The sequence below is a fragment of the Myripristis murdjan genome, chromosome 9 (assembly GCF_902150065.1).
Source record: "Myripristis murdjan chromosome 9, fMyrMur1.1, whole genome shotgun sequence".
NCBI lineage: Eukaryota > Metazoa > Chordata > Actinopteri > Holocentriformes > Holocentridae > Myripristis > Myripristis murdjan.
In genome coordinates this window covers 36277984-36303042 of record NC_043988.1, presented here as the reverse complement: position 1 = coordinate 36303042, position 25059 = coordinate 36277984, and the positions used below count along the sequence as shown (strand labels likewise).

Here is a 25059-nt window from a genome sequence, read left to right as displayed (position 1 = left end):
CCTCCTCACTCTGCCCCTCCCCCCTGCAGAAGTCGGTGATTCCCGGCCCTCCCTTCCTGTTCGGAGCCTGCGCCGTGCTGCTGGCCCTGCTGGTCGCCATCTTCATCCCCGAGCACCACCGATTGGCCGACAGCAAGACAGGCTCCGCCCGCAAGTCCAGCAGCGCCTCCACCGCACACGCTCAGAACGCCAGCCCTCTGGCCACGCCCACCAGCGACACAGAGGACATCGAGCCGCTTCTGCAAGACAGCAGCATGTGACTGACAGCCGGCGCGGCCAATCACAGCCTCAGCTTGAGCCCTCCCCTGCTAGCCCCGCCCACTTCAGAATAATCCTCCATGCTGGGTTGCACCAACAAGGATTAACTTTTAAGACAGATTAAATCCTAGTTTGCTCTTACGTTTTGTTGCACCGAATTTTAAAACTGGTTTCAAATTTAAACCTCATTTTCGTTTAAACCCAGATTAAATTTAATCCTGTTACACCTCCAATTCAAACTGAAGACCAAAAGAATCTGCTCAGGTCGAACCTCCTCCAGTTTAAGTAGAAATCGAAAACCACATTTCAGTTTAAACTTCAACATGAGGAGACGTGACTTTTAACCCTTTAAAACCTGAGATTCAAATTCCCCCGATCCGTTTCAGAAACCTGGGAAAAAAGGCAATTAGCCAAAAATTAAACATTAGATTGAGTTACATAAGTTTCATATGAGTGATGCTGGATGCTCATCAGATTTGTTGTTTTAAATGCTCGTGAAAGGGCTGCATTCACACACCTTTCACAAGCATTTCACCCCCAGCTCTTTCACTTCAGTTCAAAACTTGGATTTACTGATCCAGGTTCAGTTTTTAACTGTGCAGCAGAGCTCAGCTGCATTTTAAATCTGCTTTACTCGTTTTAAACCAGAGCTAATGTTAGATGAGCTGAATCCTTGCGGGTGCAGCCTGCGGAGTGGGAGGCAGGCCGGCAGCAGTCAACCTGCCACATCCTTTATCGATCCTTTTTCCTCCGGAGTGAGAACGTATCCGCTCCACGTCGGCTCACAGGACCAGCTCTGTGTCGGCGCTTTGTCGCGGTGAGTTTGGAGAACCAAACGGCACATTTCACGCCGTGGAGCTCACAAAGATGAAATGATGAAAATATTGTTTATGTGATGAAGTAAAGAATGATAAAAAATAGAACTGAACTGATAAATGTGGTTGTTAAAGCCCCGCCCCTTCAGTGATTTCATGACCTCAGTCATTTACAAAACTCCTCTTGAAATCTCCACCAATCACAGTCCGAGTCAGAGTAGCCTCACCTGTGCAGCAGGTTTGGCCACGCCTCCTCCGCTGAGCTGCTCCTGTAGGAGGCTGATGAAGCTGATGAAGCAGCTCTTCATCCTGTGGCAGAACTCTGTCACTTCATAGAAACTCAGTAAGAACACATGGTCTGTTCATGTGTTGTTATGACGACAGAATAAATCCCTGTCACACAGACGCACAGGAAAAGCTTCACTGACTCGTCTGTTCCAACATCAGCCAGGAGACGCTAAAGATCCTTTTTTAATAAACGTGCAGGATGACGGTGTGAGATCAGCACGCCGCAGCATCACAGATTTCAAATGTATTGATCAAACATACAAAACACATGGACTTTTTATTAGTGGAAGAAAAAAGACATCCAGTCCAGCGACGTTTTTCCTGCAGCTTTCTGTCTCTGGGTTAGAGACATGCTGGAAAGAAGTGATTGGTTGAGCAGGTGCAGCCAAACCAGGCCCCGACTCACCTGCTGCCCAGAGGCTGGCTCTGATTGGTGGAGAGAATTACACATCACTTTTAGGACCAGGTCACAAAGCGACCTGAGGTCAGGAGGTCACTGCAGGCAGCCTTAAATATGAACTCATTTTGATCCACATCATTCATTTGATTAAAAACTCTGAATTACATCAGTTCAGTTTCACTTTTATCATTTTTAAAGTCCCTGATCAGTCGTTGCGGCGGGTCGCTCCGGCCTGAGGAGAGCCTTCCCACGGGACGCCGCGCTGTGGTGAAACCGTGTGGGCGGGGCCATGAAGTCCATCAGAGGACGATGGCAGGTTGTTTCTCGCTGCCAGTCTGACTGCCGCCTGCAGTGGAGTCTTCCCCTCTGACTCCACCCCTGAGGTTTGCTGAGGCGGGGAAAATCAAACACTCCTGTACAGGAGCAGCAGCGAAGGTCGAGAGCTGAGGGCGTGTTGGATTCGCTGCACGGCCGAGCCTGCGTACGTCACAAACAGACTGTTGTAACCCCCAACCTTTTACGGAGCGGGAGAGGACGGCAGCGTCACACCCACTCAGGATTCTGGGATACGACGGCGGAGAGATGGAGGACAGACGGGACCTGCAGGCGTTTGATTTGTGGACCTGCAGGCTCCCGTCGTCATGTTTCATGTTTCTGTGTTTCTGCCTGGGAGCTCCACCCGGGTGGAGGCCAGGACTCTGCTGCCGCCTCCAGGGGGCGGCGTGAGCACACAGGCCAGCTGATCAGGATCCCTGCCGGCTTGTGTGTGTGTGTGCGTGCGTATGCGAGTGTGTGTGTGTGTGTGTGTGTGTGTGTGTGTTGATCAGTCTCGGTCATGGACCAGTCAGACCTCCCTGTTCCAGTCCAGTTTTAGCAGCTTTTCCCGGCTGTAAAAACGGAACGGCATCCTCCACAACGCCGTCACGGTGACACCGACAACCAGTTACTATAGCAACAGCCGTGGAGCTAACATGGCCGACGGTGAAGGCGGTCGGACCGTCTCTCGGGTTGCGAACGGCTGTGACATCATCGTCCTCTCACCTCCTTCCTCACCCAGAATGTTTGATCCGGAGGACAGAACTGATGAGAAAACATCGATATCTTTAGGAACTAGTTTGAGCTGTTTGAAGTGCTTTTAGGTGCGCTTGATTTATCTTGCCAGTGTCTCAGACAGCCCCTCGTGTATAAACTTTTTTTTTCAGGATAAGATATATCAAGCTCTCCTCATCTTTTTTTTTTTTTCAGATACTTGAAATGTGTTCGGCTACATGATCCGAATAGCTTTATGTTTGTTTTGACGGGGGAGGGGAGGGAGGGGCTGAGTGATGTTGCTCGGGAACCAACTGAATCCTAAAAAGTGCTACTCCCACCCACCTGCCGTACCAGGCGGGACAAATCAAGCGCTCCAGGTTACTGAGTTAGTTTCTTTACATACACGCGGCTCAGGCCTGGCGGTCTGAGTCCCTCTGAGTTACTGTGCGGTGAGACCCGCGTGGTTCGGCCCGGGACGGTTTCAAATCCAGTTTCTGTGGTTTGACGTCCGAGCGAGTCCCACGCGGCGCCGTTAGCGTACGAGTCGTGCCATGCTTTCTTTTTCTCGTCACTTTTGTTGTTTTTTGCCTTCGTCTGCCTAATGTGTTAAATCTGAGCGAGTGGGACCGGAGTGTTGGACACTGAAAGTATAAAGGTCAAGGGTCAAACCAAGACATTCCAGATACCCCCCCCAGCCCCCCAGTCTGAAGCAGAGCCGCTGGCAGCCATTTCTGTGATGTTGATCCAGTTGATCTGGGTAGATGAGGCAGAATCTGTTTACATCTGCAAAATCATCAGATATCATCAACAACCACACGGATGTTCATCTAATAGAAACATAAACAACATAAACAACATAAAGCAACATAAGACATAAGCAGTTCAACTCCAAGGCGACACATCTCAAAACGTCTCTGTCCGGTTGCCGTGACGTCTTGTCTGGTTTTTTGGCTCTAAATTTGCAGCAGTGACCTCACAGCATCACCGGTTACTATAGCAACGGCCAACGGTGACAGCAGCTGTAGCAGAGCTGAACTTAACTGCACTTTATTTGTCCAAATACATATTACGATAATGATAAATCCATCCCGTGACCAAGTGCTGATGACCTGCATAACAAACCTGCACGTAAACATTTAACCACTTAAAAACAAACAAACAAACAAAACAAAAAACCGTGCGGCTCTGCTGAGCAGCTCACGGCTCGGTGTCTCAAATATGAGCACGTTATCAGATAAAGGTGTGACTCATACCTGCAGCCGCTTTGATCCCATCTGATCCCAGAGCTGACTCATCGTCATATCATCACATTTCACCGCAGACCTCCGGACTCGGACGCTCGTTCGGTTTCAGTTTAACCTTTTAAAGCCTTTCAGACGTTTTACTGTCCCCTCTGATTAGTTTCCCCCAGTGCATCATAACGTTCATGTCATTTAATTCAAAACACATTAATGACAGTTGTAGTTTATTGTAATTTGTTTGACTGTTTGGTGTTTTTTTTTTTTTTTTTTTTTGCTGATTTTCTAATTGTCATGTTAACATTTTAAAAAACCTCAAGTTCACTTGATTTCTTTCCAAAACAGGAGACAAAAAAAGGCAAATGAGCACAAAATTATAAGATGGTGCTTTTTTAAAAACTTTTCTTTTGGGTTTCACAGAGTCGATGCTGTTCTTCATGTTAGAAACATTCTCACCTGTTTGCCGTTGTTGCTCCAACTGGACTCAAACGCCACACACCATATCAGCATTTAGCTGCGTTGCCATGGTTACCATGTAAAGCTGCTGTCACCCTGGGCAGCGCAGGGCCGCAGGTTAGTGGGCGACGCTGCCTTCAAGTGTAGTGTCGGAAGCTTGTATTTCTGACGTACGACTTGGTGGTGCGTTCAAGTGCTTTGGTTGGAAGTACTGGGTAACCATAAAAAAAAGCATTAAAACTGGAAGTAGAGCTTTCTCTCTGGGTGGACTTTTTGAATATTGATCAGGAGAAAAATCAGTTTTGTCGTTGACTGTTTTCCGGCTCAGCTCCGGTTTTCCCAAACCGAACCTCAGCTCGCCTCCAGCAGCCGGCACTGCTCTGCTGCTAAAGGCCTATTCCACCCTAAAATATACACAAAAAAAAAGTGACATGGGTTCCAGGTGGCGTTTTGCAGTTTCAGTGTTACGTTGTGTTTTCCAGACACAGCCTGGTGTGTTTTACACAACCGGCTGCTGGGAGAGTCTCAGTGACGTCAGAATATCAGATCAGACCAGGGGAATTAGGGGAATTAGGGGATTTTTACTTGAATATTGTATCTGTTATTTTGGTACCTCACAACACACATTCATTTCCCAAACTGATGTTGGCATATCCTGTACATCTTCATCAGTTTTCTCATCATCATCATCAGCTTATCCAAGTTACTTACATGTCATATGCAGTATGTTGCATTCAGGTGAAATCGTAAACTCGAGCTGCCGGCCTCTTGCTGATGATCAGTCAAAAGTGATTCGACAGCTCGTTCCTGATTGGTTGTAGCAGCAGTGTGATGTCATCCTGTTTTCTGCTTTTTTTTTTTCCTAATATGACCTGAACACAACACCGTGGTCACATGTTGCAGCTCCAAAAAAAAAACAACCCCCCTCCTGTGTTTGCGGGGGGGTGATGGTGTGTTTGATGTGACCCTAAAGCCCAGGTCAGAGCACAGGAGTTTGAAACGGGGCTGCACCTCCCATCTTATCCTCTCTAATCTCAAACGTGCACACACACACACACACAAATACCCTTCACATCGCCAGATAATCTGGATCCGCAACCCTGATAATCTGGACCTCTCTCATTACTACTTAATCTGGATTGGAAACCCTTCACATTATCAGGTAATCTGGGTTGAACATCGGTACCGGCCGAGGTCCCAGAGCAGATTTCTCCTGAATCCGAATCGTCCCTAAACTCCTGTAATCTGAGCCCGGCTTCACAGGAAGTTCATGTTCAAAACGTCACGAGGAATCAGTGACGGCTGTCGTCGTGGTTTTAATCCCGTCAGATTACTGTGAGCTGTTGCTCCTCTGACCGGACCGCAGAAGGTTTCCCTCCCATCGGACTGTCCTGATTGGTTAATTTTTCTTTCTCAGAGATGATTGATGTCACAAACAGAAAAATGGACCTATATTTTTATATCCAGCCCCCCACCCACCCCCAGAGTGCTCCCTGTCTCTGCTGTGGTGACCGAGCTGTCCTCCACCTGCCAGGGCACGGACACACACCTCTGATACTCTCTCTCTCTCTCTCTCTCTCTCTCTCTCTCTCTCTCTCTCTCTCTCTCTCTCTCTCTCTCTCTCTCTCTCTCTCTCTCTCTCTCTCTCTCTCTCTCTCTCTCTCTCTCTCTCTCAGTTGGTCTCCATGTTGCTGCTCTTGGTTCTGCTGGCTTCCTGTCTTGTCGGTCCCCTCAGGTGCTGTCAGCTTTGATATTTCAGTCCCATTTGGCCGTCCTTCTGTCCTCCTAAAGGAACACTTCAACGTTTTGGGCCTGAGACCAGATGTTGGACACCATTTCCACCTCTGGACATCCCAAAACGTGGGAGTTTTCTTTTAAAACGGCTGAAATAAGACATCACATACATCAAAATATCACTGAGGAGGAAATGTCTGTTTTTTTTCTGCAGATGTTGCATCACTGCAGTTTGACAGATGATTTGTTGGATGTTCAATATCTCTATTATTTATTTATTTATTTTCAGATTTGTTTCAAAATTTCAAGTCAGGATGCCTCAGTATCAGAAAGAGTTAATATTAATGTGGGATGTAGAAACTATTGATTTTCATGAGACTACAAAGGGGCGGGGCCTGACGCCCTTATTTGGGCTGAAACATGGCACACTTGAGAGGACCGTAACCATAGCAACAAGGCAGCGACCTGCAGGGCGGCCCGAGCCAGCCGCCTCTGAAACTGTGAAGTGAACATGAATTAAAAAACAGAAACCCAGAAATGTTTCCTCAACATGAAGCGTCTCAGCCGCCTGAGCGCCGGGACGGCTGCTTTTGTTTTTGTTGTTTTTGTTTTTTTTAATGCAATTTGCTCTTTCCGTTCTGTCCCACAGAAACTTTCTTGTAACCGAAAACACACTTCTAGAAAATCTTGGAGTGTTTTTCTCCTGCGTGTTGAACGGTGGTTTCCCTCAAGCTCCGCCTTCACCTGCACTCCTCCTCCTCCTCCTCCTCTGTCCACACAGAGCTCTCAGCCTCGTCTTCACTCTGCCTCCTGTTGGACGTTGTTGAGACGTTTGGAGGCAGATTTGCTCTCGTGTTCGTAGCTAAACTCTCCAAACACAGCTGCCGTGCGCTCGCTCACATCCACAACGCGGGTTTGTGTTCTCACGTTTAGAGATTTGCAAAAAAGAGACATTTTTATGTCTCCGCTTTGTCTTTTTCATCCTCACTAACGGAGCTTTGAAGTTTTGGAAATGGAAACACGGGTTTTGGTGTTTGGAGGAGGTTTCATGATGCAGCGTGGCGAAGACCTGCTGCCGTCGACCGCGTGGACAGTTTGATGCAGTTTGATGCAGTAACCGTTAGCTCAGCTGTTGGAGTGAGTGGAGCGGCGGGTCAGCGTGGTGCGTTCAGTGTCCACAACACAAATCCATGTTCACTTCACACGCTCAGAGACCGCGCTGGGAACTTCCTGTTTGACAGGAAAGCAGCCAGAGGGCGCCAACATGGCCGCCGGTGAAAGCAGCAGCAGCTGATCTGAGTTCAGAGGCTCTGGACCTCCTTTTGTATCGCAACACTTCTTGCTACGTACAAATATAAATATATATATATAAATATACATGAATATATTGCTAAGATTTCCACTATGGCTAGTTTATTAGCCAGTGATAACTGCTAAATCATAAAGAGGAGACCCCCCCCGCCCCCCCCACCTCCCGCAGTGTACATGATGCATAACGTTGCTGATTGCTGCACTTTATTCATTTCAATGAAAGTGTGCCTCTAATTCTTCATGTTAATACCTGTTGTCTTTTATAAACGGACGGTGAATGACGTCGACGTGTTGTGTATTTGTAATTTGCTTTCTCTTATCTTATTAAAAACCATAATTTTGAATAATATCTATGATAATATTAATAAAGAGAAATGTATGGAATTTGACTGGCATGTGGGCGTCCGTCTGTTTGTGTGTTTTTTCTCTGGTCGGCTCTTTATCACCAGGCCAGCATCTTGCCAGCCAATCAGATTCAAGAAAACATCTTGTCACATGATGTGGTGGTCGGGTGTGCAAGATGTCAATCTGATTTTTTTTTTCTAATCTTAATCAGTCATCAGTCTCCAGATTCATAAATACAGGAATCCATCTCCAACACTAGTTGCCATGGAAACAGCAGCTGATGTTGACCAGCGATGTGAACGCTGCACGGACCAAAGCACCGGGCCGACCCTCGTAATCCTAATTTTGCCTCAGGTGCCGGGCGCTGAGCCTTCAGGGCCACCGTACCACACTTTACAGGTGCCTCACGGTCATTGGCTGATTTTAACAACCTGCTCATATTTGCTCCGCCCAGCAAAAAGCCACAGCGTGTAGATACTCAGAAAAGGCAAGAAATGAGAGAGTTCTATTGATCTGCAGAATAATGTGGTATTTTTTCAGTATTCCTTTTATTTTAAATTATTAAATTATTATTAAATTATTAAACAAAAATGTTGAATACAGACATTTTGGGTCAAAATATTTCAGAATAGCTACATTTTAACTAAACAGATTAGTGCACTTGTCAGGACGTCACCTGCAGACACTGCAAAAAAAAACTCTCAGAAACCGCCTGTTGTGAGGTTCAAATACCTCTGGAAGCACCTGCAGAAAGGTTCAGTAGAGGGCGCTAGACAGAGATATATGTTAACATTAGGCAGAATTTTAAACAGCCCATGTTGAATAGAGCAGGGGTCACCAACCCAGTCCTCAAGGGCCACCTGTCCTGCAGGTTCTGGTTTCAGCTCTGCTCTGTCACACCTGAGCCAATTAAAGCCCACGCATCTTCCTGCTCGCCCTGTTCAGGTAGATCTGCTTCAGCCAATCAGCATGAAGCCCTTAAATGGATCAGGTGACAGAGCAGAGCTGAAACCAAAACCTGCAGGACAGGCGGGCCTTGAGGACTGAGTTGGTGACCCCTGGAATAGAGACTGAAAGGAGCATTATGGTGAAAGCTGTGGTCCGTGGCACGGTGAGGACGCGGCTACGCCACAGTTCCTTACGTCACCTCAGGGGGTGTGTCCTCAGGCTCTCCCTGGTGAAAGATCACCAACATGGAGGAAACGTGGTGAAGTCTTAGTTCACGGCTCCAAAACGGTGGACCTGCGCTTCACTGAGGGAGAAGATCAAAGATCGTCGTTGTCTCCGACCGAAAATAGCCTGAGACACAATTCTCAGAGGTTCAGGAGAAGCGTCTTACAGCGTGACGGCTGCTGCGACCTACAGCTGCCAACCAACCAATAGGAACGCAGCATAACATGACGACACTGATCAACACGACACTGGATCTGAACCCGATGATGGAGGTAAAACAAGCGTAAAACGTTTGGGACTCCAACAAAGAAGAAAAAATACCGGAGCCACATTCTCCTCTCCTTCCTCTTGTTTGGATTTTTGTCCAAATATATTAATATCACTTAATATTTATAATTAATATTCAAACATTAATATCACTATTGCACAGCTCCATTCATGCTTCGTTGTTCACCACTGCAGCCGTGCAGATGCATCACGTACGCTGATGATGTTTTCTTGTATATTTTAAACAGACATCCTGAATGCTCGTTTTATTAAATCAGTAAATTCATTCCAGAAAACACACCGTATTTCCACAAATAACATTTATTGCAGCTGTTCATGAAAAATGTACATCACTTGTCTTCTCAAACAACATTATAATGAGCTCCATCGTTCTCCTCCACCACAGCAAAACACAGAAACCACCAGATGCAACTTGAGAAATGTGTAAAAATTTGACAATAAAAACAGATGTTTATTCTCCATCTCACAACCAAACAGCGTAAACCAGCCGAATCATTTTACCTCTAAAACGTGTCCACAAACATTTTCTAATTTATAATACCTTTGTAATTTCAATGCATAAGTGCAGAAATAAATTGTGATTTTTAAACATGTCACACGATATATTAATTTTGTAAAATGTACAAAAAGATCCATATGATATGTTTTGTATGATCTAACTACAAATGGAGGAATCTCAGTATGTCTGTCCTCAGTTTGCTCGACAGCCGTTCATCAGATCGACTGCACACCTGACCCTAGCTACCTGCCCATTCCCAACGGGACCATTTTCAACGGGCGCCCCACTAGTGCATTGATAACTTAATGTATCACCATCATTGCTTCATTGTCAATAAACTATGGAAGCAACAACACCACAAAAGTCTGTAGAAAACACAACATGGAGCTATTTTACTGTCACACTGCTTTGGTCACAACTTACAAAACCTCAGTCACAAAATGTGTTTTTATTCCAAACGTCACACATCCAGACACACCTGGAGCGACTCAGGCCAGCGCCCTCTAACCTGCTCAGTTAAAGGCTCCCGGTCGATGAAAGTGAATTTTCCTGCACGCCAGCAGGTCTGTCAGGTGCACCACACGACTCGCCCGGTGCACATCTGCGTTTGGAATGAAACTTCTTTTTTTTTTTTTTTTGTTGCAAAATGCATTTGAGGATGACTCAAATACAGGGTGTCCATAAAGACTCTTTACAATTTAACAAATTTATTACAAAACCAAATGAATAGACAAACCTGTGGAAATTATTACAAAATGAGGAAGTTTTTTGGCCTCATTTAACACACCTCTATATGGGCACCATTAGTTACATGAAGCGCATCAAGACGGTCCTCGATTTCTTGCCGTGTTCGCTGCAGCAGAGCCTCATCAATGGTGGCAACGGCATCAGTGATCTTTTGCTTCATAAATATGCATGAATTGACAGATGTGACGGTGGATGTCTTCCATACTGAACCCTGGAGTTTCGCTGAGTCTGCGTGTCTGATTTTGTTTCAATAAACCACGATTCACATTGTGCCTTTTCTTGAGGAGTAGCCATTTTTTTAGGGGTTTATTTAACAGAACCTATTCATCAACAGGGTCCCTGAAATACACAAATGCAATGTGATTAAAAACTTTGATAACCACTGAGTACATAGAACAAATCTGATTAACATATGTCATCAATTGTTTTTGTAATAGATTTTTTAAATTGTAGAGAGACTTTGTGGACACCCTGTATAAAAAAAAGAGAAACCCTCTATTTTCGTCAACAGGAGCAAGGTGCAGCTGTGAAAGAGCTAGGCACTACGTAGCGACCAGCAGAGGCCTAACTACAGGAAAACTGCATGAAATTGCTGAAAAACAACGGCATCAGTCACATTTCGCTGGAGAAAAATCCAGAGAGTATCACAGCGAGGAAGAGGATGAGGAAGCAGGAGTGTGAAACGTGTGTGTTCACTGACACACAGCTGCCTCCTCAGCCAACCCTCTCTTACTTTTAATTTTTTACACTTTTAAAAAAATATATATAATTTATCCTTTTTGTCGCTCTTTGTCATGCTGCTCTGAAAGGTGCAGCAGTGTTACGTGATCCTGCAGCCCGCGCTCGGCGGCAGACCGCTCTTCGTCGGCGTCCTCCTCGTCCTCACAGCAGGCAGGAGATGGACACCTTGGTGGTGGAGTAGGGGACGCTGTCTGCAGAGGCAGAGACAGTCAGGAGGTTAGCCGCCGTGTCTGCAGGGCTCAGCGGGTCAAACACAGACCCAGCAGACGTGTTTGTCCACCCAATTGAAGCAGGAGATGCACAGCTGCTCTCATAACTCATAAAATCAAATTTCACACAATTTATTAATGACTTAAGGCCTAATATTTGATTGAAGACACCCTGGTGAAGTGTGCTGTTTGTCCATATGTGAGTGTAATCAAGTTTACTGTGCTGAATATATGCAGTAAAGTTATTGAATTTTTTTTATTATTTACATCTGCAAGTTTTATCCACATTACAGCGGCATATTAGGGCCGCTGTAGGGAATTGGGCTCGGGGTAATATTCAGAGAAAAGACAAATAGTTTTTAATGGTTTTGTTTGTTTGTTTGTTTGTTTTTGGCCCAGGAACCATAACACCTCACTGTGTGCGGTTCATGATTCCTTGACTGAAAAAAAAAAAAAAGATTTTCTTCCTCCTAATTTATGTCTTTACAATCTCAGTTTTTTTCCTCATTTATGTGTAAGTTTATACTCTAAATTTTCAAGGATTTTCCCTTAAATTTGTGATTTTTTCCCCCTCTGAATAGTAATGGTAAACAGAGCCTGCTGTTACCAACAGTCCTGAGTGACTGGATTTGCAAATTCATCTAAAGTTTAGGGTTACATGAGGAAATCATTTTGAACAAAATGTAAGAATGTAAATCTGTATTTTGACGTCACAGGAAAAGCTGCAGCACAAGAGACTCGGTGAAGTTTTTCTTCCTCCTTCCTTCCCTCAGCACTTTGTTGTTTTTCGTGGTCGACTCACCACGCTCCTTCAGACAGTCGATGTACGCCTGCATGAACTCTTTATCGCGGCTGTCCTTCACCTCCTCCTCCTCCCCCCTCCACGTCTTCCTCTGCTTCTCTTTCGTCTTCTTCTTCTTCTTCTCCTCCTCCTCTTTCTTCCTCGCTGGGTTGTCATACAGACGAATAAACCTGCCGGGGAACAGAGGAGGCACCGTGAGTCTGGTCTGTTTCTGTTCAGCCGATGAAATAACTGCTCAGACAATTAATCAATTAATCAATTTTGATAATCAATGAGTTGTGGTTCTTTATCCAGTAAAAACACCAGCCAGCATCTGATTCCAGCTTCACTAAGACGCTCAGATTGTCCTCCTGTTGTCCACTGACATCTTTAGCAAATTATTATTTTGGCGGCTGGTCAGACTAAGAAAGACTGTGTGTGTGTGTGTGTGTGTGTGTGTGTGTGTGTGTGTGTGTGTGTGTGTGTGTCGTTACTTGATGTCCGGGTTGCTGCACAGTTTGGTCGGGATGCTGTTGAGCTCGTCGCCGCTGACGACGATCATCTTGAGCGTGGAGATGCGGGTGAGGCAGTGAGGCAGGTAGGACAGCTTGTTCTTATGGATGAACAGAGAGACCAGCTGCTCCAGCCTGAACACACACACACACACACACACACACACACACACACACACACACACACACACACACACACACACACACACAGAGTTTATTCCAACATATCAACTTTATTGGATGTCAGCATCCTCTAGAATGAGAAGCCTTGATTTTCCAAATTTCCTGATCACCATGCTCGGATATAATCAGATTACCTCTCTATGGGATCAGATTACAGTGCTCAGATCAGATTACTTGACTAAGATATAATCACATTACCTTATGTTTTATGCCATGATTTGTTGTAATGTTACATTTCTGAGCTGAGATGTCATCAGATTAGCTCTCCTTGTTATCAGATTACATTAGTCAGATCTAATCAGATTTCCTGCCCCTGTAATCAGATTGCTATGATGCATTATATGTAATCAAATTGCTTGTCTGTTTAATCAGATTACTGTGGTTAGATGTAATATATTCTTATGGAGCTGAAATGTAATCAGATTACATCTCTGTGTTATCAGATTGCTGTTGACAGATGTAATCTGATCACCTGTTATCAAATGACTGTTCTCAGATGTCATCAGATTACTTCTCTGTGTGCTCAGATGTAATCCGATTACCTGCCCCTGTAATCAAATTGCTTGTCTGTTTAATCAGATTACTGTGGTTAGATGTAATATATTCTTACTGAGCTGAAATGTAATCAGATTATATCTCTGTGTTATCAGATTGCTGTGGACAGATGTAATCAGATTACCTGTCCATGTCCTCGGGCAGGTCAGTCAGCTGGTTGTTGCTCATGTCCAGAAGCTGCAGGCTGCTCATCCTCAGGGTGCAGATCGGGATCGAGGCGAACCGGTTCTCCGCGATGTCCAGGTGAACCAGTTTCTTCAGGCCGCTCAGCTGCTCGAGGGACGGAAGCCAACAGCCGTTATTTTAGAGTCTGAAGTGTGAAAAATAAAGTCTGACGGGAAGTGATGAGAACCGCAGTGACCTCAGCGAAGCTAAGATCAGACAAACACTCGGCGGTTTTACTGAATACAAAACATGTTGAATGCAGGACTGTTAGTTTTGCCTTTACTATTTTTACATCATGCTATTGATCCTTTTATTTTATCAATCAATAATTATCGATGAAATTAGTTGAGAGCTCTGAGGTTTCCACCCAGCGCTGGTGGTGTGAAAGACCCTTCAGCAGAGACCAGGATGTATAAAAGTGTCTCAAAGTTTCATATCTTCAGCCAAGATATGAAAGGTCTTTCCCTCTCTCTCTCTCTCTCTCTCTCTCTCTCTCTCTCTCTCTCTCTCTCTCTCTCTCTCTCTCTCTCTCTCTCTCTCTCTCTCCCTCTCTCTCACCTCAAACGGCAGCTCGCTCAGGTTTCTGTTGCCGGTGAGTTCGAGTCTCTCCAGGTTCTCACAGTCGCCGAGTTCTGGAGGAACTCTGGACAGACGATTATAGCTGACATTCAACTCCTTTAAACTGGACAGCTTCCCTACAGAGAGAGAGAGGGAGGGAGGAAGGGGGAGAGAGAGGAAGAGAGAGAGACAGAGACAGAGAGAGCATTTCTATTCCTCATTTTGCTTGAGGACCCTGAAGGACCCCTGGGAGTCCCTGGACGTTCCTTGGAAAGCCACTGAGTCAAAGCTACAACATTGCATGCATTAAACGTTTGAAGGAACCGTTCTTCACAATGAAGCTGAGCATACTGCTGTACTTTCACTGCAGGAACTTGTTGAATGCAGTACTTTTCCTTTCTCCTTTTGTATTTTTCCATCACGATGTTGATGCTTTTACTACATCGGTCAATGTCAGCGCTTCTCCACCACCTGGAGGAACCGTGCGATCCTTCAGCCGACCGGCAAACATGAACCTCCTCAGAGCTGTGGTGAGCTCTGAGGTTCCCGGCCGGCCCTGACAGTGTGTTAGCCGCAGCGTGAAGCTCGAGGGTCTCACCTATCTCGGCCGGCAGCTCGCCGAGGGCGTTCTTGGGCAGCTCCAGCACCGTCAGCTCGCTGAACAGAGGCAGATACTCGGGCAGCCGGCAGATCCTCGTGCCTCTGACGTGCCACTCCCTCATGTAGGTCATCCACTGCAGCTCCTTAGGGAAGTCCTGCCAGGGCACAGCGCACACACACACACACACACACACACACACACACACACACACACACACACACACATTCAGAAATGCAGAATAACAAGTAGACATGTCCCCAGAAGGTTATCATCATTAACAAAAACTAACAAAATAAAAAAATAAAACTACGTGTGGAAGCAACATTTTTTCTAAAAATGTGGCTTTACAAAAAAAAAACAATAAATAACTGAAACTGTGTTGTGTGTTTACTAAAACGGACTAACATAAACAAATTATAGAGAAAATGTCAGTTTATGAGGTTGTTGATCTGTCCTGAGTGAATACTGTATTTAAAATGGTTGTGGTGAACTTTTATTGTGCTTAACTTTTTCTGACTTTTTGAAGCTCAGCAACAAACAAAACAAGCTTGAAACTAACACTGAGACAAATTAAAATGAAGCATTTTCCAAGAAAAAAAGAAAAGTAGCAAACCTGCTTTCAAAGCTAATTCAAACTAAACTGAAAACAAAAAGTCAAAACAAAATAAAAATGAAACCTAATGCAGCTCAGACTGTGATTGTGCTCCTGCTGCTCACCATCCATTTGTCTCCGTCCAGCTGGAAGATGAGCCGGCTCTGCTCCTCCGGCAGCTCGGCAGCCGACACATCTGAGGGACCGTCTGAGGACAAGAACAACAACCATGATGATGATGATGAGAAGAGGAAGAAGCTCCTTTCACAACTTCACACATCATCTCACACAGAGGTGGAGGTCACTGTTACAGAGCGGCTTTTCTGTGTGCTTGTCATGGGGGAGGGAGGTGTTACCTGTGTGTGATAGGTCAGGTGAGAGTATCATGGCTCAGGTGAGTGGTGGTACCTGAGTGTGATGGCTCAGGTGAGTGTGTGATGGGTCAGGTGAGTGGTGTTACCTGTGTGGGGCGGGACAGGTGAGTGGTGTTAACTGTGTGTGATGGGTCAGGTGAGTGGTGTTACCTGTGTGCGGCGGGACAGGTGAGTGGTGTTACCTGTGTGGTTGGACAGGTGAGTGGTGTTACCTGTGTGGTTGGACAGGTGAGTGGTGTTACCTGTGTGGTTGGACAGGTGAGTGGTGTTACCTGTGTGGGGCGGGACAGGTGAGTGGTGTTACCTGTGTGGTTGGTCAGGTGAGTGGTGTTACCTGTGTGGTTGGTCAGGTGAGTGGTGTTACCTGTGTGGTTGGACAGGTGAGTGGTGTTACCTGTGTGGTTGGTCAGGTGAGTGGTGTTACCTGTGTGGTTGGACAGGTGAGTGGTGTTACCTGTGTGGGGCGGGACAGGTGAGTGGTGTTACCTGTGTGGTTGGACAGGTGAGTGGTGTTACCTGTGTGGTTGGTCAGGTGAGTGGTGTTACCTGTGTGGTTGGTCAGGTGAGTGGTGTTACCTGTGTGGTTGGACAGGTGAGTGGTGTTACCTGTGTGGTTGGTCAGGTGAGTGGTGTTACCTGTGTGGGGCGGGTCAGGTGAGTGGTGTTACCTGTGTGGTTGGTCAGGTGAGTGGTGTTACCTGTGTGGTTGGACAGGTGAGTGGTGTTACCTGTGTGGGGCGGGTCAGGTGAGTGGTGTTACCTGTGTGGGGCGGGTCAGGTGAGTGGTGTTACCTGTGTGCAGCTGGATGTCGGGCAGTGTGGATCTCTGCAGGTAATGATGCAGCAGATTCACTTCACTGCTCTTCAGTGCCTTGCAGTGGATCCGATACTGCCACTGCTGGTCAATCCTGCAGAGACACATCACTCTGTGTGAGTGTGTGTGTGTGTGTGTATGTGTGTGTGTGTGTGACTGTGTGTGTGAGTTTGTGTGTGTGGCGCCCCAGTGTTTTACCATAGCAAGTCAATGTAGGTCCAAAAGATAACAAACTTTAAAGTTTTTATTTCACCATCTGAACAAAATTTAAATTCAAAAACAAAAGCTTAATTTTTTGGCGATATACTATTAATTAATAATTACCTCCTTATTCACTGTTTTAGGGATCATTTTATGATAATTTATGGTATTATGGTAATTTTTCCCTTTTTTCCCCCAATTTTGTTTCTCAGAGAAATCCAGCGGATTTGTTCAGGTTTCAAAGTGTGACTCAGACTGGATGTGGGGGCCTGTATCGAGGGAGGCGGGGCCCTCGGGGCCTGATCTGCCTGGGGGCCCGGCGGCTCTGCTCATTAGTCTTCATGCTGATAAAGTAGCAGGAATGTCGTACTGACTTCAGATTAAATTTCCAAAACATCGGCCGCTCCCTCGCTCTGGCCAGACCCGTGACCTTTCTGACGACACGTTCGCTGCCCGGCCTCGGCGCTCCTGTGGGAGTATAAATAGCCGTCTGTGTGTTCATAATGCTAAAACCAGAGCCTCCTCTCATAGATCATGACTAACCAACCCGTCAGCTGTGCGTCTGTGTCTAACTTTATAAACTGCAGGTATTGTTCCAGACAGAGTGTGACCTGACACTGGAAAAACAGCAGCAAGGTGAAAAAATATCATCGGTTGGGTTATATCATCGGTTGATTCCTGAAATGTGGTTCTACTTTGTTGGTTCTACTTTTCTCATTACCAGATTTCACAATAAAAGCTGCTCGATGAAAAACTGCAGCGAGGAACATTTAGACTCAACTGGCCAAAAATGTGGAAAAAGTGTGGAAAAAAGGGGCGGGGCCACAGAAAAAACATTTCTGGCTAAGTAGCATTGGACTGAATGCTATTGGGAAAAAACAAGACAACAACTTCACTAAGATGCTAAGATTGTCTTTTCCATTCATTTCATTATAAAATTACACTTTGGTGTTTTATTTTTATCTGCTGGTCAGACTGAGGAAGACATCTGAAGAATCACTTTGGGCTCTGATCATTTCCCACACTGTTCCCTATAGGGCCAATTACTGGACCTCGAGGTGATCATTTGAACTTTTTTTTTATTCAGAGCCTAAAAGGTCCATATAAGTTCCCAAGCAGTTAAAGATACATGTATGAACCATTTCCGCTAAATGTCAAAGTACAATATCAGGAGGCAGCGTGTGTTAGGCCAAATACAATGAATCAATATCTAAATACATGAATAAATCAATACCTACATTAATAAATAAGTGAGGTAAAATATGAATTGAGGGCAGATTGTAACTTGCAGGTTGTGGTTGAGTCCCACTGGAAACCAGTTTGGTAGATTTGTGGATCTGAAAATCAGCTGTCGCCATGTGGCAGCTCACTGGATCGCTGTAAAGCACCTTGAGAACTTCTCTTATGATTTAATGTTATACAAATAAGACAGAATTCAATTGAATATTATTATTGAATATTACCCAATTTTCCCTTGGGGATCAATAAAGTATTTCTGATTCTGATTCAGAATATTTATCAGATATTACAATAAACATTTAATATATCCCAACTAGCAAAATTTAGTTCCCAAAACATTCTTAAAACTTTTTTTAATGGAAATGTTTATTGAATAATTCTGCATAATATTTTCTTGACGTTAAAAGGGCAAGTTTTTCTAGCGTTACTGTTGCGCTCCCAGAACGTTCTGGGAAGGTTAGCTGAATGTTCCTCTTAACGTTCCTCACAAGTTACAACAGCTAATCACTCCACTGTGAAGCTACAGCAGAGGTCACATTTCCTAGAACATTCTCTGAAGTTTAGCTGAACATTTCCTCAAGATTAGTTTAATGTTAAAACTGACCAAAAAAAAAAAAAAAAAAAAAAAAAAAACGAATTTGGAAAATTTGGATATACAGATGTTAAAATGGTGACTAACATTCCCAGAATGTCACCACACTGCAAAAGGTCAAAATCTTACCAAGATTATTTGTCTTATTTCAAGTAAAAATGTCTTATTTCTAGTCAAAATATCTCATTACACTTAAAATAAGACATGATCAGCTCAGAAATAAGAAACAAATTTTTACTTGTGACACAAGTGAACAAGTAAAAATTTGCTTGTTTCAAAAAACAAAACAATTTGTTTCTTGTTTCAAGCTAATTTTCACTTATTTCAAGTAAATTTTCACTTGAAACGAGTGAAAATTGTCTAAAAACAAGTTATTTCTGAGCTGATCATGCCTTATTTTAAGTGTAATGAGATATTTTGACTAGAAATAAGACATTTTTACTTGAAATAAGACAAATAATCTTGGTAAGATTTTGACTTTTTGCAGTGCATCTGTGTTTTCATTCAACAGAAATAGAGGAAGGTGTTCATATTTAAATTTGTCCAGTTTATTGGACAAATCGTACAATGTTACAGTTTTGTGCTTCATTTTCTGAGAGTCCATGAGCATGGTTCATTAGCTTTGACACTTTAAAGACTAAATTGTTAATCAAACAAAGCAACTGATCAGTGAATCCATGAATCAGTGAGGCAGGACGGGTGTTTGACCTGGCCAGAGCGCTCTTCTCGATCCTCTCCTGCTCCTTCTTCTGTTTGTGGCGGTATTTCTTCACCCGGACCTCCCAGAGGCCCCTGATCAGAGAGAGGTCGTACACCGGGACGTCTGCACGCATCTCCACTCCTGCACAGAGGAAGAGAGAGAAGAAAACTGTTTTCACGAGGCCCTGAGGTGCTTCACATGGCTTGGTGTGGAGTCGAGGCCTGAACGCGTCAGTGAGGCTCATCAATCAGCAGGACGTTTAACTGGCAAACAGGACTGTGTCTGCCGCTGCTGGCTGTCCATGTCACTCACGTTTCTGCTCTGCTCTGCCAGAGCGAGGCCAGCGTCCGTCACGGAGCTGCACCTCGCCAGCCGCACCACCCGGAATATAGGGCATACGTTCATGAGACGTGCCCTACTTTATACACTTGTGTTGCACCAACATTTAAACCAGAGATGTCAGAGATACAGCCGGCGAGCTCGTCTCGTCTGACTCCCAAGACGTTTCGGAGGAAAAGGGGAAATAAACAAACATGTTATTAAATCAAAATATTTGTTAAGTCCAATGAAATGACGTCACATGACCTCTACTTTCTGTAAAACAGAGCATCTTAAACAGTGACATCATCCTGCACTAGTGGCTTTAAATTAAAATTTGAACCAATAAAACCTCCTCTCATCAGTGTCCCTTCAAATTAAAACTGTATTTCTTTCCCAAACTGAGAACCTGTTGGTTTGCACATGTGAATGATCCTTCTCTTCACCATGTGCCACCCAAACTTCCTGTTTCAACAGGAAATACATCAAATCACCAAAGTAAGAGTCCATCTTATGAGGTCACCAAATTTAAATATGTATATCCACTTTTTATCAGCTATGTGTGATAAGCAAAATAAGAGGTTTCTATGTTAAATTCATAAACTGATGATTAATGATAAATGATAATAAATTCAGCCGAAGCAGCTGGCAGTAAAGTTAAAGGCAGCCGGCTGGTTACTGTGTTCTGTCCGTTCATCAAACCTGCTGTCAGAAAAGCAAAAGGTTGGCATGGAATGTAGAATTTTTCCAGACAACTGGCAAGAGCAATTATTTAAATTTCCTCTGGGAGATAAATGGCAAACCTTTCTGATGTGTATTTGTTGTATTTCTCTCTTCTGCTTGATGTAATTCTACATTATGTGTTACTTCCGTGAGCCAACATGCAGCTTCTCATTGATTGGTCGGCTTAAAATTGATTTATTTTAAAACAGTAAGTCAGAAAGCAGCTTAAAATATCCATGTGTCGACTCGGGTCATATTAACATTAGCAAAAAATATAATCCTGGTGTCATTTGAATGAATGTGGCCCGCTAAAAGACACAAGTCTGACAGTCCTGCTTTAAACACAAGAAATGTGAAACTGATCCAGGTTTCAAAGCCTTAAATCACAGGAGTAAAAAGCAACATCATCAGCATAAGGTGATTTAATGTGTAAGTGAATAGAAGTGTCATTCTGTTAAACATAATTAAGGAGGCTACTTTGAACAAGCCACTCAGAAAATGTAGCTAGCTACATTGAAGCTGCTCATCAACTATCAACAATCATTTTTAAAACTCTATTGCACTTCAAAACACGTCCAGAACAGCTTGCTCTTACACCTTGTCGTGGTGTGGCCACAAATCCAAAAGGAACACAGCTACAAAATCAACAGCAGATTAACTGATGAAGGCATAACCACAGAGTCTACATATGAAGATATTCCACCTGCAAGAACATGCGGTCCCACCTCCAGGGGGCGACATAGTGGCTAAAACAGAGTCAAATGAACAAATGGGACTTCTCCAGAACATTAGTTCTCTGAATGATAATCAGATTTTTTCCCCCTGTACGTTGGTGAAAATGAGCAGCCGCTGCTTCAGAAGATCCACATTTCTCTGAGCTCAGAGGAAGGAAATGTGGAACATTTAGGAAGCAGATGATTGGTTCTCCTGTGGTTCTGCAGCCAGTCAGCAGCACAGAGCCTCAATGCCAGTGCTAATCTGCTCACACTCACAGCATTTTACCGCCATGGATTATAATTTCAGTTTATAATCCTGTCTGCAGCAGAAATATGGACAGGAACAGTCCAGTTACTGATCAATATCTGGATCAAATGGACTGATCAGTTTAGAGCATTGAGCCCCACTGACCCACACAGATTCTGCTCTGTTTAGCTCAGTGCTGCCCCCGCTGGACACAACACTGACCTGCACTCTGTTTCTCTGTATCACAGCAGACAGCGGTTCGACTCTCTCTCTACAGGCTTTGGCATCACTTTCTCTCAGTTGAACAGGAAGTGGAAAAGTCATGTGACTCGAGAAGGTCACCAGCAAACCCAAAGAGTACAGAGAGCGTTTGAACTGAGGAAGAGAAGATTTTTATTTTATCTCTGCTGCTGAAACATCTGATCCTCAAAGGGCTCAAAGGAAGCTTTAGGGTTTTTTGTACTTCCTAAACGATAGCTGGTGCAGAGCAGAGCCTTAAAAACACCCAGAATGTTCCTCTGAGCCCAGGTGGACCTGCGGAAAAGTTCAAGCTGTGACTTAACCTCTCCAGCCCTGCTTTGTTCAAACCCACAAAACTTTACTGTAAATTCTAGTGGAAATCCTGAGATTTCCAAAGATCCCAACATGAGCTGCTGAGTTCCAGGGAAAAGTGTCTAAAATGACACACGACATGCAGATCTTTTCTATTTGACAAGATCCTGCAGCCATAAAATAAGTCTGTAAAACACTCAGGAACCATGACAGCACTTTAATCAACATCCAGCTTCCTATGGTTCTTCAAAAAATCTGAAATATTTTCTCCTGTGAGGATTTACGGTGAATAATTTGCTGTGAGGTCTTGGTTTTTAAAGTGTAACTGATGTTCAGACTCAAACAGAGTCAGTCCTCCTTACTGGTTTTTACCAGATCGCCCATAAAAAATTAAAAGTTAAAGGTAGAATGAGTAAGATTCTTCTGGGCGTTGGCCTTTGGGCAGCAGGTGTGTAGCTCCCAGCCAATCACAGCGCAGCACGGTGCCACATCGACAGCACCACATCCAATAGGAAGCTACGAAAATTGCAGAAACGGAAAAAGGGAAATCCAACGAGGAGAAACGGCGAGCGGATAAAGCTCGCTGGGGTTTAGTTTTCAGCTACTGGTGAGCGCTGAGGGCGAGGAGGAGGATGAAGAGCGACGCCATGCTGGCCCGGGAGCTGCTGGACAGGGAGGGGCCCACATGTAAATTTTCCTAGGATGGTGATGTGGCATTTCATTCCGTTGCCATCCTAGGAAAAGAATCCATTCTGCCTTCAAGCTTTAAAAAGAAAGAAAAGTGTTTGTTTGGATGCAAATGAGGGCTACATTGAACTCTCTCAAGGCTCCTGTGGGATTAACTTGGATTATTTGAGTCTGAAAATGTGGTGAAGCTGCAGACTTTCAGCTACAAGGTGGCGCTGCTTTGAATGAACCTTTTCTATGGCCGTCCGTTTACCAGGGAATCGCACCACCGCTCGGAAATTTGGACCCGTTTCTGTGGAGAACGAGACGTTTCAGAGACGCTTTGAATGGAGCTGAAGAGGCGAGGGGAGGAGGAGGAGGAGGAAGAGGAGGAGGAGGAAGAGGAGGAGGAGGAGGAGCTTATTAGAAACACAGTGGTGACCGTCACACTGCAAAAATGCATATAATGTTGTGGAATGAAGCTTTAAGAAACCTTCAAAACTCTGACGACAGACTGACTGAGCACAGTGAAGTAAAAGCTTTAAAGATCTGCTCACTCGGGTCATCATCTCTTTCTTTGTGTTTTTAAGTGATCATGTTGTCCTGCGTCCTCTTTTTTGTTTTGGCTGGACTCTGATGTCCCGCGTCTCTTTGGCCTCCCCGTGTGTCCCGAGCAGACGAGACGAGAGGCGCTGGACCAGAGGAGAGCATCAGTGTTCACTGTGTTCATTCAGGACAAAGTCAACCAACAGGATCCGTCCTTTTTGTTTTTCTGTTTTCTTTCTCCGTTTGAAGGCAGACCTGGAAAACTATTTTTTAAAAAGTCCCGTCGAGCTGTTCCCACAGTCTGATCATGTGGGAGCTCTCTGTTCCGCTCGGAGGACAGCTGGCAGGAATTATTAAAAGTTAGTTTTGTTCTGGCCGTTTCCGTGCAGCTCGTGTTGTTTCATGGCCTTCACGCGGCGGCTCACCAGGTGTGTGTGTGTGTGTGTGTGTGTGTGTGTGTGTGTGTCTTACCTGTCGAGTCCTGCTTCCTCTCTGTCTGCTCGCAGCCGCTTGTTTACTGAGACTGGACACAGAGCTCAGTGTGTGTGTGTGTGTGTGTGTGTGTGTGTGTGTGTATTACCCAACATGCTATTTTTACCAGCAGAGATATGACCCCTGCTGTGTGTGTGTGTGTGTGTGTGTGTGTGTGTGTGTGTGTGTGTGTGTGTGTCATATGACGGCGTCAGTCTCCACATGCAACAGTAGCTGCAGGAAGCCCCTTTTTTTTATATAAATAATATTTGTGTCATCAGCCTCTGCTGTTTCAAATAAATATCTGTTGGGAAAATGAGCTGATAAATAAACCGGAGTTTACTAAATGAAGTTTTTTGTGAATAAAGTAAAACCACCTGATCTGATGAGTCTGATCCTTGACTTTTTCCCTCCTAATTACTGTTTCTCTGTAGTATTGCTATCAATTAATCACAGTATAAAAGGCCTTTTGAAAACAACACTCATAGTGGTTGTTGCTATGGTTGGGACAGTTACCATAAAGTGTCACAGTAATAGTTCATGTTTGATATTAAATACGGGTCTTATTTTAATTTTCACCTCACTTACTATGTTACTTTATTTTATTTTATTTATTTAAGTTTTGCTTTATTTATTTTCTTGTGAAGCAATATTATAGGAATGATTTGGGTATTTTTTAAATTTTATTTTCAATATTATTAATATTACATCTTGCTTACTAAATCAAATGTTCATCTACTTTTATTTAAAAATTTAATGCCATTTTAATTAATCTTTTTTTCCCCAAAATTTTTGCCTTATTTTGGTAATCAGCATTAGAAACATCATTGTTTGGAACTGATTCTTCATATTTTTAAAAAATAGTTTAATCATATTACTTATTAAGTAGTTGTGCCTTTTTTTTTTCCACCTGGTACTTAGACAGCACAGTGGTGCTATAGGTGTGTGTGTGTGTGTGTGTGTGTGTGACTGTGTGTGTGTGTGTGTGTGTGTGTGTGTGTGTGTGTGTGTGTGTGTGTGTGTGTGTGTGTGTGTGTGTGTGTGTGTGTGAGACCAGCAGCCAGGTTATAAATGTCGTTACATTGTGCTCACTGTAAATGTCATACCACACATTGCTGGATATTTATAACTCTGCAGTAAATGTCAACATAAAGCACACACGCTAACACACACCTGCTGTCGGGACAACACACACACACACACACACACCTGCAGCTCTGGTCTAGGTGCACATAGAAACTGAAAATGGCCTTCGGAGGCACCAGGTAAAACCCAGCAACATCCCTCTGAAAATTCAAGACTATCCAATAATAAAAGGAGCATTTCTTTTGTATTATTATGATTTATTATGATTTATTATTATTATCTCTGCACTGCCTGTGTATGTAAACACAGTGTGAGTCGTGTTGTGGGCTCATT

At 44.2% G+C, this 25059-nt stretch overlaps 2 protein-coding genes across 3 annotated transcripts in view; one reads left to right on the top strand and one right to left on the bottom strand.

Moving 5' to 3' along the window:
- Positions 1-23633, top strand: part of mfsd14bb (major facilitator superfamily domain containing 14Bb) — a 45437-nt gene extending 21804 nt beyond the window's left edge. The window contains exons 12-13 of one of the 2 annotated variants that reach the window (XR_003928723.1): positions 30-2579; positions 23598-23633. Coding sequence is in view for 1 of the 2 variants with exons in the window: in XM_030059525.1 (XP_029915385.1) it covers positions 30-260 (231 nt within the window). In the remaining variant the exon portion in view is untranslated. Of the gene's footprint in view, positions 1-29; positions 7922-23597 lie in introns of those variants that run through there. The other variant, XM_030059525.1, reaches the window with a different exon arrangement.
- lrrc2 (leucine rich repeat containing 2) lies at positions 11380-21183 on the bottom strand. Its single transcript, XM_030059730.1, has 10 exons — positions 21168-21183; positions 19410-19542; positions 16616-16763; positions 15607-15660; positions 14887-15043; positions 14289-14425; positions 13690-13835; positions 12810-12962; positions 12337-12506; positions 11380-11516 (listed from the first exon to the last, which is right to left on the bottom strand). Exons 1-10 carry the CDS (start codon positions 21181-21183, stop codon positions 11467-11469), a joined length of 1164 nt encoding a protein of 387 aa, XP_029915590.1. The 3' UTR covers positions 11380-11466.
- Positions 23634-25059: the final 1426 nt, after the last annotated feature.

Excerpts from the sequence above, each read along its gene's own strand:
- lrrc2 (XM_030059730.1), bottom strand. Across the intron at positions 13,836-14,288 it reads TGAGCGAGCTGCCGTTTGAG|CTGAGCGGCCTGAAGAAACT; the intron begins GTGAGAGAGAGG and ends TCCCTCGAGCAG. Across the intron at positions 12,507-12,809 it reads TGCAGCAACCCGGACATCAA|GTTTATTCGTCTGTATGACA; the intron begins GTAACGACACAC and ends GTTCCCCGGCAG.